The sequence below is a fragment of the Scyliorhinus torazame genome, chromosome 8 (assembly GCF_047496885.1).
Source record: "Scyliorhinus torazame isolate Kashiwa2021f chromosome 8, sScyTor2.1, whole genome shotgun sequence".
Classification (NCBI taxonomy): domain Eukaryota; kingdom Metazoa; phylum Chordata; class Chondrichthyes; order Carcharhiniformes; family Scyliorhinidae; genus Scyliorhinus; species Scyliorhinus torazame.
In genome coordinates this window covers 48,724,032-48,737,255 of record NC_092714.1, presented here as the reverse complement: position 1 = coordinate 48,737,255, position 13,224 = coordinate 48,724,032, and the positions used below count along the sequence as shown (strand labels likewise).

Here is a 13,224-nt window from a genome sequence, read left to right as displayed (position 1 = left end):
TGGGTTTTCCTTGATCCTTCCTGCCAAATACTTCTCATGTCCCCTCCTTGCTCATCTTAGCTCTCTCTTTAGATCCTTCCTCGCTACCTTGTAACTATCCATCGCCCCAACCGAAACTTCACACTTCATCTTCACATCGGCCTCCTTCTTCCTTTTAACAAGAGATTCCACTTCCTTGGTAAACCACGGTTCCCTCGCTCGACGCCTTCCTCCCTGTCTGACCGGTACATACTTATCAAGAACACGCAGTAGCTGATCCTTGAACAAGCCCCACTTATCCAGTGTGCCCAACACTTGCAGCCTACTTCTCCACCTTATCCCCCCCAAGTCATGTCTAATGGCATCATAATTGCCCTTCCCCCAGCTATAACTCTTGGCCTGCGGTGTATTCTTATCCCTTTCCATCATTAACGTAAACGTCGCCGAATTGTGGTCACTGCCCCCAAAGTGCTCTCCTACCTCCAAATCCAACACCTGGCCTGGTTCATTACCCAAAACCAAATCCAACGTGGCCTCGCCTCTTGTTGGCCTGTCAACATATTGTTTCAGGAAACCCTCCTGCACACACTGTACAAAAAAACGACCCATCTATTGTACTCGAACTATATCTTTTCCAGTCAATATTTGGAAAGTTAAAGTCTCCCATAATAACTACCCTGTTACTTTCGCTCATATCCAGAATCATCTTCGCCATCCTTTCCTCTACATCCCTAGAACTATTAGGAGGCCTATAAAAAACTCCCTACAGGGTGACCTCTCCTTTCCTGTTTCTAACTTCAGCCCATACTACCTCGGAAGAAGAGTCCCCATCTAGCATCCTCTCCGCCACCGTAATACTGCTCTTGACTAGCAGCGCCACACCTCCCCCTCTTTTGCCTCCTTCTCTGAGCTTACTAAAACACCTAAACCCCGGAACCTGCAACATCCATTCCTGTCCCTGCTCTATCCATGTCTCCGAAATGGCCACAACATCGAAGTCCCAGGTACCAACCCATGCTGCCAGTTCCCTTACCTTGTTTCGTATACTCCTGGCATTGAAGTAGACACACTTCAAACCACCTACCTGAACACTGGCCCCCTCCTGCGACGTCAAATCTGTGCTCCTGACCTCTATACTCTCATTCTCCCTTACCCTAAAACTACAATCCAGGTTCCCATGCCCCTGCTGCATTAGTTTAAACCCCCCCAAAGAGCACTAACAAATCTCCCCCCCAGGATATTTGTGCCCCGCAGGTTCAGATGTAGACCATCCTGTCTGTAGAGGTCCCACCTTCCCCAGAAAGAGCCCCAGTTATCCAGAAATCTGCATCCCTCCCACCTGCACCATCCCTGTAGCCACGTGTTTAAATGCTCTCTCTCTCTATTCCTCATCTCACTATCACGTGGCACGGGCAACAACCCAGAGATAACAACTCTGTTTGTTCTAGTTCTGAGCTTCCATCCTAGCTCCCTGAAAGCCTGCCTGACATCCTTGTCCCCTTTCCTACCTATGTCGTTAGTGCCAATGTGGACCACGACTTGGGGCTGCACCCCCTCCCCCCTAAGGACCCGGAAAACACGATCCGAGACATCACGTACTCTTGCACCTGGGAGGCAACATACCAAACGTGAGTCTCTCACGCTCCCACAAAATCTCCTATCTGTGCCCCTGACTATAGAGTCCCCAATTACTAATGCTCTGCTCCTCTTCCCCCCTTCCCTTCTGAGCAACAGGGACAGACTCCGTGCCAGAGTGCCCATGGCTTACCCCTGGTAAGTCCCCCCCCCCCACAAGTATCCAAAGCGGTATACTTGTTTCTCAGGGGAACGACCGCAGGGGATCCCTGCACTGACTGCTTTTTCCCAGTCCCTCTTACAGTTACCCACCTATCTCCAATCTTTGGTGTAACTAATTCCCTGAAGCTGCTATCTATGACCCCTTCTGCCTCCCGAATGATCCGAAGTTCTTCCAACTCCAGCTCCAGTTCCCTAACTCGGTCTTGGAGGAGCTGGAGATGGCAGCACTTCCTGCAGGTAAAATCAGCAGGGACACTAACTGCATCCCTCACCTCAATCATCCTGCAGGAGGAACATTGCACTCCCTTCCCTGCCATTCCTCTAACTTTCTGCCAAGATCTGGCTAACAACTAAATTAAATTTTTATAAAAAATAATAATAATATAATAAAATATGGTACTTACCTCAGACCAATGGGTTTTATTATTAGGTTAGAGGAGGAGGGCGGGTGGGAGACACTACACGTGTAGTGTCTCGGGTTTCCTCTCCACCAGAATTTATTGGTGAGGGTCTTCCCAGACGTCCGCGGGTCGACTTCCTGTTCCCGCCTAAAAAACTAATTTAAAAAAAAAAAAAAGAAAAATTCTCAGCTCCTGCTGAAATTGACTAACCAGCCAGCTCCACTCACGCCGAAATCGACTGGCCTGCCCCTGCAAAGACAAGTGCTTTTAAAGGTTGACTTACCTCCCAGCAGCCACTTCCTCAATGCTCCCGCTGAAACTGACTCACCAGCTGATTCTCCCGCCGAAATCGACTGGCCTGCCCCTGCAAAGACAAGTGCTTTTAAAGGACAGACCTGGGGCAGTGTTTCGAATCCGACGTCTCGCGGGACTTCGGGGAATCTCTCGAGGCGCGGAGGTTGTCGGGAGGCTCACTGGAGGCCTTTTCCGGCATTCTCCGGCCGCGTTGCGCTCAAGCGAGAGCCTAATGTGGCCGGAGATTCGTGAACAGTGTTTGCAGGAACCTTTAAAGATGGGGAGAAAGGTATTTAAATGAAATGGTTTGAGGACAGAAGTATATAAAGCAGGGCTGCTGTTAGAATGAGGAGGCAATTGGAGCATGAAAGTAATAGCCTAAATAAAAGAACTTTGCAACTTTGCTCTCATCAGAAATGGAGAAAATATTACTTTTAGGACTTGATATAAAACAGGCGAATAAACGGTGCAACAGTCTGGAGAATCTTTTCTGGTGTGGACTGAAATGCTAATTAACATTCCCGCCATCTAGAGGATTAACTTCTCAAATGGTGCCCTTGCCAGCTGATCTAGAATTCTTTGGGCTTGAGTCCTTTTTCACACAAAGTTTTATTATCATTTTTCTAGCTCCTTTTTGTGAAAAGTCACATCTGTCTTGGAGTGGATTGAAACAGCAACAAGGACTTCGAGCACCAGGGTATCTTTCATGGTTGTGGGGCTGGAAGAGATTACAGAGATGGGAGGGGGGGGGGGGGGGGGGGGGGCGCAGCCATGCAGGGATCTGAAAATGAGGGTGATAATTTTAAAATGGAGGCGTTACTTGGCTAGAAGCCAATATAGGTCAGCAGGCACAGGGATGATAGATGAAAGGGACGGATGACCGTGTAAAGGTGTGGGAGTAATGTAATCAGTCATGTCAAAAGAAGCGCATAGGTCAAGAAAGGGTGAGTGGTGACGCAGCGAGGTTCCTACCCAGAAAGGACGGGAACTTCAATTCCGTTTAAACATATTGAAAGGGGTTTCCTCGCCATGTGTCTTCTCCCCCCAGGTAGGGAATTCCCTGTCAGTGAGGTTTACAACAGCTTCAGCAACGCACAAAGCTGTTGAGGCGAACCTGCCAAGGGCACAAAGGTAAGTATAGCCCAGGTGGGGGAGAAACGTGCCAGTGTGGCTGCCAGGTGGCTCTGCCAGGGGCAGTCTCTCTGGTGTTCCCCATTGGGGAGGGGGTTCCCTTGTGTGTTTGGTTGGGGGGGGTGGGGGGTGGCGGGAGATCCACTATGCTTCCAGGAGGTGGGGTGCCCGGATGAAATGAAAATGAAATGAAATGAAAATCGCTTATTGTCACAAGTAGGCTTCAAATGAAGTTACTGTGAAAAGCCCCTAGTCGCCACATTCCGGCACCTGTTCGGGGATGCTGGTACGGGAGTTGAACCTTGCTGCTGGCCTCCCTTGGTCTGCTTTCAAAGCCAGCGATTTAGCCCTGTGCTAGATGTTTGTGTGGTGGTGGTGGTGGTGGTGGAGGGGGGGGAAGAGAGAGAGAGAGGGGGGGGGGCGAGAGGGGGGGGAGAGAGGGAGGGGGAGGGGGAGAGACGGGGAGGAGAGAGGGGGAGGGGGGGAGAGAGAGAGGGGGGTGGTTCCCCCTGTCCGTGGGGGTGGAAGGTGGCGCAAATCTCTGTTCAATGCAGATTGGGGCACTCATTTAAGATGGTGGCCCAATCTCGACTGAGTTGGCGTTGTCGGCTCGATCAGGCCCCACCACCTGCTCTATCTGGCCCCTCCACAGTAATAGAAAATACAGCACAGAACAGGCCCTTCGGCCCACGATGTTGTGCCTAACTTTTGCCCTAGATTAAGAACAAATCAATCTACACCCCAGCATTCTACCGTAATCCATGCCCCTATGCAATAGCCGCTTGAAGGTCCCTAATGTTTCCGACTCAACTACTTCCACAGGCAGTGCATTCCATGCCCTCACTACTCTTTGGGTAAAGAATATACATAGAACATAGAACATTACAGCGCAGTACAGGCCCTTCGGCCCTCGATGTTGCACCGACCTGTGAAACCACTCTAAAGCCCATCTACACTATTCACTTATCGTCCATATGTCTATCCAATGACCATTTGAATGCGCTTAGTGTTGGCGAGTCCACTACTGTTGCAGGCAGGGCATTCCACACCCTTACTACTCTCTGAGTAAAGAACCTACCTCTGACATCTGTCTTGTATCTATTTCCCCTCAATTTAAATCTATGTCCCCTCGTGCTAGACATCACCATCCGAGGAAAAAGGCTCTCACTGTCCACCCTATCCAATCCTCTGATCATCTTGTATGCCTCAATTAAGTCACCTCTTAACCTTCTTCTCTCTAACGAAAACAGCCTCAAGTCCCTCAGCCTTTCCTCATAAGATCTTCCCTCCATACCAGGCAACATTCTGGTAAATCTCCTCTGCACCCTTTCCAATGCTTCCACATCCTTCCTATATGCGGCGACCAGAATTGCACGCAATACTCCAAATACTCCAAATGCGGCCGCACCAGAGTTTTGTACAGCTGCAACATGATCTCATGGCTCCGAAACTCAATCCCTCTACCAATAAAAGCTAACACACCGTACACCTTCTTAACAACCCTCTCAACCTGAGGGGCAACTTTCAGGGATCTATGTACATGGACACCGAGATCTCTCTGCTCATCCACACTGCCAAGAATCTTACCATTAGCTCAGTACTCTGACTTCCTGTTATTCCTTCCAAAATGAATCACCTCACACTTTTCTGCATTAAACTCCATTTGCCACCTCTCAGCCCATCGCTGCAGCTTATCTATGTCCCTCTGTAACTTGTAACATCCTTCCGCACTGTCCACAACTCCACCGACTTTAGTGTCATCTGCAAATTTACTCACCCATCCTTCTACGCCCTCCTCCAGGTCATTTATAAAAATGACAAACCGCAGTGGCCCCAAAACAGATCCTTGTGGTACACCACTAGTAACTGGACTCCAGTCTGAACACATCCCATCAACCACCACCCTTTGTCTTCTTCCAGCTAGCCAATTTCTGATCCAAACTGCTAAATCTCCCTGAATCCCATGCTTTCGTATTTTCTGCAGTAGCCTACCATGGGGAACATTATCAAACGCTTTACTGAAATCCATATACACCACATCAACTGCTTTACCCTCATCCACCTGTTTGGTCACCTTCTCAAAGAACTCAATAGGTTTGTGAGGCACGGCCTACCCTTCACAAAACCGTGTTGACTATGTCTAATCAAATTATTCCTTTCCAGATGATTATACACCCTATCTCATAAACCTTTCCAAGATTTTGCCCACAATTGAAGTAAGGCTCACTGGTCTATAGTTACCGGGGTTGTCTCTACTCCCCTTCTTGAACAAGGGGACAACATTTGCTATCGTCCAGTCTTCTGGCACTATTCCTGAAGACAAAGATGACTTAAAGATCATAGCCAAAGGCTCAGCAATCTCCTCCCTAGCTTCCCAGAGAATCCTAGGATAAATCCCATCCGGCCCAGGGGACTTATCTATTTTCACACTATTTTCATACCTCGGACATCCCCCTATATCTTCCACCATTCACCTTAAATTTATGTCCCCTTGTAATGGTTTGTTCCACCCGAGGAAAAAGTCTCTGACTGTCTACTCTATCTAGTCCCCTGATCATCTTATAAACCTCGCCCCTCATCCTTCTCCGTTCTAATGAGAAAAGGCCTACCACCCTCAATCTTTCCTCGTAAGACCTACTCTCCATTCCAGGCAACATCCTGGTAAATATCCTTTGCACCTTTTCCAAAGCTTCCACATCTTTCCTGAAATGAGGCAACCAGAACTGCACACACTACTCCAAATGTGGCCTTACCAAGGTTTTGTACAGCTGCATCATCACCTCCCGGCTCTTAAATTCAATCCCTCTGCTAATGAACGCTAGCACACCATAGGCCTTCTGCACAGCTCTATCCACTTGCGTGGCAACTTTCAAAGATGTATGAACATAGACCCCAAGATATCTCTGCTCCTCCACATTGCCAAGAACCCTACCATTAACCCTGTATTCCACATTCATATTTGTCCTTCCAAAATGGACAACCTCAACACTTTTCAGGGTTAAACTCCATCTGCCACTTCTCAGCCCAGCTCTGCATCCTATCTATGTCTCTTTGCAGTCGACAACAGCCCTCCTCACTATCCACAACTCCACCAATCTTCGTATTGTCTGCAAATTTACTGACCCACTCTTCAACTCCCTCATCCAAGTCATTCCTGGAAATCACAAACAGCAGAGGACCCAGAACTGATCCCTGCGGAACGCCACTGGTAACTGGACTCCAGGCTGAATATTTGCCATCCACCACCACTCTTTGACTTCTATCGGTCAGCCAGTTCGTTATCCAACTGGCCAAATTCCCCACTATCCCATGCCTCCTTACTTTCTGCATAAGCCTACCATGGGGAACCTTCTCAAATGCCTTACTAAAATCCATGTACACTACATCCACTGCTTTATCTTCATCCATGTGCTTGGTCACCTCCTCAAAGAATTCAATAAGACTTGTGAGGCAAGACCTACCCCTCACAAATCCGTGCTGACTATCCCTAATCAAGCAGAGACTCAGAAATCCTACCCTCAGTACCCTTTCCATGACTTTGCCTACCACCGAAGTAAGACCAACTGGCCTGCAATTTCCAAGGTTTTCCCTATTCCCTTCTTTGAACAGGGGCACGACATTCGCCACTCTCCAACCCCTGGTGCCACTCCTGTTGACAATGACGACGAAAAGATAATTGCCAACGGCGCTGCATTTCATCTCTTGCTTCCCATAGAATCCTTGGATATATCCCATCAGGCTCGGGGTTCTTGTCTATCCTCAAGTTTTTCGAAATGCGCAACACATCTTCCTTCCTAACAAGTATCTCCTCGAGCTTACCTGTCTGTTTCACACTGTCCTCTCCAACAATATGGCCCCTCTCATTCATAAATACTGATGGCAGAAACCACGCCCCAGATTCATTGTACACTGATTCTGGGGATTTGTTGTTTTCAGCTGGTAAATTTCATGAGGAAGCAAAAAGGCTTTTATAGCTTGCAACGGTTTCATAAGTAAACAAGGGAAGATTATTACATTTTATTTGACCCAAAAGTGGTGGCCATAGAAGAACCAGGCAACGTGCCTCAATGACTACCGTCCGGTGGCCCTGACTTCAGTCGTAATGAAGTGCTTCGAGAGATTTGATCAGGAAGCGCATCATCTCCATACTCCCAAAGCACCTTGATCCACTGCAATTTGCATACCGTCACAACCGGTCCATAGCAGATGCCATTTCCCTGGCCCTACACTCATCCCTCGAGCATCTCGACAACAATGACTCCTACATCAGACTCCTATTTATTGACTACAGCTCTGCCTGCAACACCATAATCCCAGCCAAGCTCGTATCAAAGCTCCAAAATCTAGGACTTGGCTCCCCATTCTGCAACTGGATCCTCGATTTTCTGACCAACAGACCACAATCAGTAAGAATGAACAACAACACATCCTCCACGATAGTCCTCAATACCGGGGTCCCGCAAGGCTGCATACTTAGCCCCCTACTCTACTCCCTGTACACACACGACTGCGTGGCAAAATTTGGTTCCAACTCCATCTGCATGTTTGCTGACGATACGACCATAGTGGGCTGGATCTCGAATAACGACGAGTCCGAATACAGGAGGGGGATAGAGAACCTAGTGCAGCGACAACAATCTCTCCCTCAATGTCAGCAAAACTAAAGAGCTGGTCATTGACTTCAGGAAGCAAAGTACTGTACACACCCTTGGTGGAGATGGTTAGCAGTTTCAAATTCCTAGGGGTGCACATCTCCAAAAATCTGTCCTGGTCCACCCACGTCGACGCTACCACCAAGAAAGCACAACAGTGCCTATACTTCCTCAGGAAACTAAGGAAGTTCGGCATGTCCAGAATTTGGAGAAGTTAAGAAGTGCTAAGAGCAATGGAATTGTATATGAAAGATAAAACAGATATTTAAGGAGTGATATTGAGAACTTAGGGGTTGGCTGAATGAGGCAGACCTGCTGCAAACAGTTCTGGGCTGGGAGAAGGCGCAGTTTGAATCAGCCATCCAGTTAAGCCAGAAAGGTATTTGGGCTGCAAAAAGTGGTTTTCTTCTTAATTTTTGGATTTCCATGGCAGCGTTGAAGAGAGAGAGAGATTGCATGGTATGCCTCATTAAAGTGATATCAGCTTTGCCTTGGGGTATTATTACTGGATTTTTGGAGTTAAATATCTATGAGGATGTTTACTTGTGGGTCTGATCCAGTAGAGAGTCTTTTTGGGGGGAATGTTTTGTCAGGCTAATGTTAGCAGTGTAACTGTAATTTTGTGTGCTTAAGTTTTCTTTTCTTGTTCATAAACCTTTTTAATTTTAAAATCCCCAAAGTGTTACTGGATTTCAGGCTGCTGAGTTTAGAAAGTTTTACCCTTGTTTTCAGAATGCAAAAAAAATGGGTATGGCCCGTAAACCAAATTTCCCTCTGGGACTTAGTTTTCTCAGCAATTAACATCTGTTTTGGTCATAACACATGGGCAAGCATATCTCTGAGAATGGGGAGATGGGAGGAAAACTAGAGAAATATATTAGGAGAGTTGGTATGGCGGTGAGCCTCACATGAAGTTTGGCCTGGTGAGATGGGGAAAGGGAGGGACGTGACCTCCCCCCCCCCCCCCCCCCTCCTCCCCCCCCTTAAATCTTGGTGATCTTTAGACCAAAAATTAGTAAGGATTTACAGTTCTGGTGGTGTGACATTGGGTTATTCTGTTTAATTTGTACCTTAACTAAAATCATGCACCACAGACAGTAGTGCCATAATGCTAGTATTTCTTAATGAAAAAGCTTCAGTTTGTTGTCAGGCTATTAGAATTTTAGTTAGGAAGTACAGGGTGACTTAAAGGTGGAAGGAATGTTCTTTGAATAGTTTCTGATACTGTTTCAATTTACCTCACTGCTCCTTTTCTAATTCCTTTCAGATTAAATAGTGGCCCTGTGATTGGATATGAAGATGATGTTGGGAACAAAACAACATTTAGATTCTCTTACCCAGAATCCGTTTTTTCCGACCACGGCCAGTACGATCCCAACACAACACTGGTTTTTGTTCCCTTTAAGGCATTAGACTTACGATGGTTAAAGGAGGTGCTATTAAAGCAGAAAGTGGTGAGTTCGCTGAATTTGTTCATTTTTAACAACAATCCTCCATCAAATCACACTTGTCTGCCCTATGCTTGCAAAGTACTGCCTCACCGCCAGCTTTCCTTTCTCTTCGCGTCCTTGAATGTACAGTTGCCTCTAAAATCCATGTCCATTTCTCTTGCGCCCAAATTTCCATCCGTGTCATAAAACCAAATAGGCCCAAAGACACTAATACTTTTTGTGTGTGTGATGCACTTTCGCCGCCCAACCTTCTTGCTCTCTCTGCAGCCTTTGATAATTGATCACACAATCTCCCTACAATGCCTCTCCCATGTTTTCTGACTCTGGTGGACTGCCCTGGCTTTGTTCTACTCTTGCTTATCAAATTGTAGCCAGATAATTTTCAGAGGTAGGTGGTGGCGTAGTGACATTGTCACTGTACTAGTTAGCCAGGGACCCAGACAGCTCTGGGACCCAGCTTCAAATCCCACCACTACAGATGGTGAAATTTGAATTCAATAAAAATCTGGAATTAAAAGTCCAATGATAACCATAAAACCATTGTCAATGGTCGTAAAAACCCATCCGGTTCACTAATGCCCTTCTAGGGAAGGAAATCTGCCCTCCTTAACTGGCCTGGTCTACATGTGACTCCAGATCCACAGAAATGTGGTTGACTCTTAACTGCCCCTTTAAGGGCAATTCGGAATGGGCAATAAATGCTGGCACAGCCTGTGACACCCACATCCCATGAATGAATAAATAAATAAAATTAATGACTCCAATTCCTGGCGGCTGTGTATCTTTACTTCTGGAGACCCACCAAGATGGCCTTCTCTTGTCAAAATACCTCTGTTTGGTGACACCATGGGGCATAATCTTCCCAAAAGGGACCAAAGTCCCCTAGCGAACGTGTTTAGCCACGTGTTTCCCGGCACGTGCTTTGAATAAGGGCCTGAAAGGGGAACACGCGGCCGAGGCCACTCAGCCCCATTCCCCCCCTCCCCCCTCCTCCTCCCCCTCCCCCCTCCTCCCCCCCTCCTCCTCCCCTCCTCCTCCCCCCTCCTCCTCCCCCCTCCTCTTCCCCCCCCTCCTTTTCCCCCCCTCCTTTTCCCCCCCTCCTTTTCCCCCCCTCCTTTTCCCCCCCTCCTTTTCCCCCCCACCTCCTCCCCCCTCCTCCTCCCCCCACCTCCTCCCCCCACCTCCTCCCCCCTCCCTCCTCCTCCCCCTCCCTTCCCCCCCTCCCTCTCCCTCCCCCCTCCCACTCCCTTCCCCCCCTCCCTCTCCCTCCCCCTCCCCCTCCCTTCCCCCTCCCTCTCCCTCCCCCTCACCCCTCCCCCTCACCCCTCCCCCTCACCCCTCCCCCTCACCCCTCCTCCTCCTCCTCCTCCCCCCTCCTCCTCCCCCCTCCTCCTCCTCCCTCCTCCTCCTCCCTCCCCCTCCTCCTCCTCCTCCTCCTCCCCCTCCTCCCCCTCCTCCTCCCCCTCCCCCTCCACCCTCCACCCCCCACCCCCCTCCCCCTCCCCCCCTCCCCCTCCTCCTCACCCCCCCCCTCCCCCTCCCCCCTCCCCCTCCCCCCTCCTCCCCTCCCCCTCCTCCCCCCTCCCTCCCCACTCTTCCCCCCCTCCCCCTCCCCCGCCCCCTCCCCCCTCCCCCTTCCCCCCTCCCCCTCACCCCCCTCACCCCTCCCCCTCACCCCCCTCACCCCCTCACCCCCCTCTCCCCTCACCCCCCTCCCCCTCACACCCCTCCCCCCCCTCACCCCCCTCACCCCCTCCCTCCCCCTCACCTCGCCCCTCACCTCCCCCCTCACCCCTCACCCCTCACCTCCCCCTCACCCCCTCACCCCCCACCTCACCCTCACCCCCTCCCCCCTCTCCCCCCTCCTCCCCCCTCCCCCCCTCCCCCCTCCCCTCCTCCCCCCCCTCCCCTCCCCCCTCCCCTCCCCCTCCCCCTCCCCCTCCCCCTCCCCTCCCCCTCCCCCTCCCCTCCCCCTCCCCCTCCCCTCCCCCTCCCCTCCCCCTCCCTTCCCCCCTCCCCTCCCCCCTCCCCTCCCCCCCTCTCCCCCTCCCCCCTCCCCCCCTCACCCCCCTCCGCCCTCCCTCCCCCCTCACCTCCCCCCCTCCCCCTCACCTCCCCCTCGCCCTCACCTCCCCCCTCGCCCTCACCTCCCCCTCACCCCCCACCTCCCCCTCACCCCCTCCCCCCCCTCCCCCTCCACTCCCCCCTCCCCTCCCCCTCCCCCTCCCCCTCCACTCCCCCCTCCCCTCCCCCTCCCCCTCCCCTCCCCTCCCCTCCCCCTCCCCTCCCCCTCCCCCCTCCCCTCCCCTCCCCCTCCCCTCCCCCTCCCCTCCCCCCTCCCCTCCCCCTCCCCTCCCCCTCCCCTCCCCCTCCCCTCCCCCCTCCCCTCCCCCTCCCCTCCCCCTCCCCTCCCCCTCCCCTCCCCCTCCCCTCCCCCTCCCCTCCCCCTCCCCTCCCCCCTCTCCCCCTCCCCTCCCCCTCCCCCTCCCCTCCCCCTCCCCTCCCCCCTCTCCCCCTCCCCTCCCCCTCCCCCTCCCTCACCCCCCTCCGCCCTCCCTCCCCCCTCACCTCCCCCCCTCCCCCTCACCTCCCCTCACCTCCCCCCTCGCCCTCACCTCCCCCTCACCCCCTCACCCCCCACCTCCCCCTCCCCCCCTCCCCCCCTCTCCCCCTCCCCTCCCCCCTCCCCTTCCCCCTCCCCCTCCCCTCCCCCTCCCCCAGGTGGTACCAGCAGTGCCAGGACACTACCCTGCCCAAAGAGCATAAAGCTAGGGACCTCCGATATCCTTGGAGGCCCCCAAGTGCTGTTCCATCTGGGTCCCCATTTGCGTTGAATCCCAAAGCCTCAGGCACTTCGGGAATTTGCACATTAGAGTAAGGTTTACTTCCTCGCTCTAATATGCAGATTTGCCAAAAAGTGATCCAGCCCATTGTGGGCAGGATTCACCTCGTAACGCATCATGCGATCGCGTTGAATCCCGCGAGGCGTTGCAAGCCGGGTAGATCCCGGGAGCGGAGACTCCCGGTTTTCAATGGCTACGCTGCGCCACGGCGAGCTGCTTTTCCAACACACCGTGGCCATAGGATCGCGCCCATGGAGTCATGTTCTATTTGTCCACTTCGTCGCATCCAGCCCAACCATTCTCACCCACTCTTTTCGCCAATCCATTACCTTTGTGTTGTCAGGCTACTCATTTGCCATCCATTTCTGGATGAGCTGTAGCTTCCTCTAACAAAGCATTGGGAAAATCAAAAGCCGTTGTCTTGAATCCCCTCGACTCAAACTCAGCAGAGTTTATCTCGGATAGAGGCAGAAACTTGATTGGACAGTTTCAATTATGGAATGTTGAGAAAGATGGGCACCAACAAATTCAAGAGCTCCGTAGAGGGAAGGGAGGTTGGCCACTGTGTCAGACTAAATCAAACTGTTCACTAACTTGGTGTCCTATATGATGCTGAGCCAAGTTTCAATCCTGTATATCTTCCCGTATGAAATAAAGTCTCGAGCCACCCTCAAAC

General features: G+C 51.5%; 1 protein-coding gene across 16 annotated transcripts in view; it reads left to right on the top strand.

Annotated features, from left to right (window-relative positions):
* The window catches only part of LOC140427824 (type 2 lactosamine alpha-2,3-sialyltransferase-like), a 236,019-nt gene that overhangs the window by 209,615 nt on the left and 13,180 nt on the right, over window positions 1-13,224 (top strand). For all 16 annotated transcript variants that reach the window (XM_072513533.1, XM_072513535.1, XM_072513531.1 and 13 more), the window contains one exon: window positions 9,522-9,708. In XM_072513533.1, the coding sequence (XP_072369634.1) occupies window positions 9,522-9,708 (187 nt within the window). The remainder of the gene's footprint in view (window positions 1-9,521; window positions 9,709-13,224) is intronic.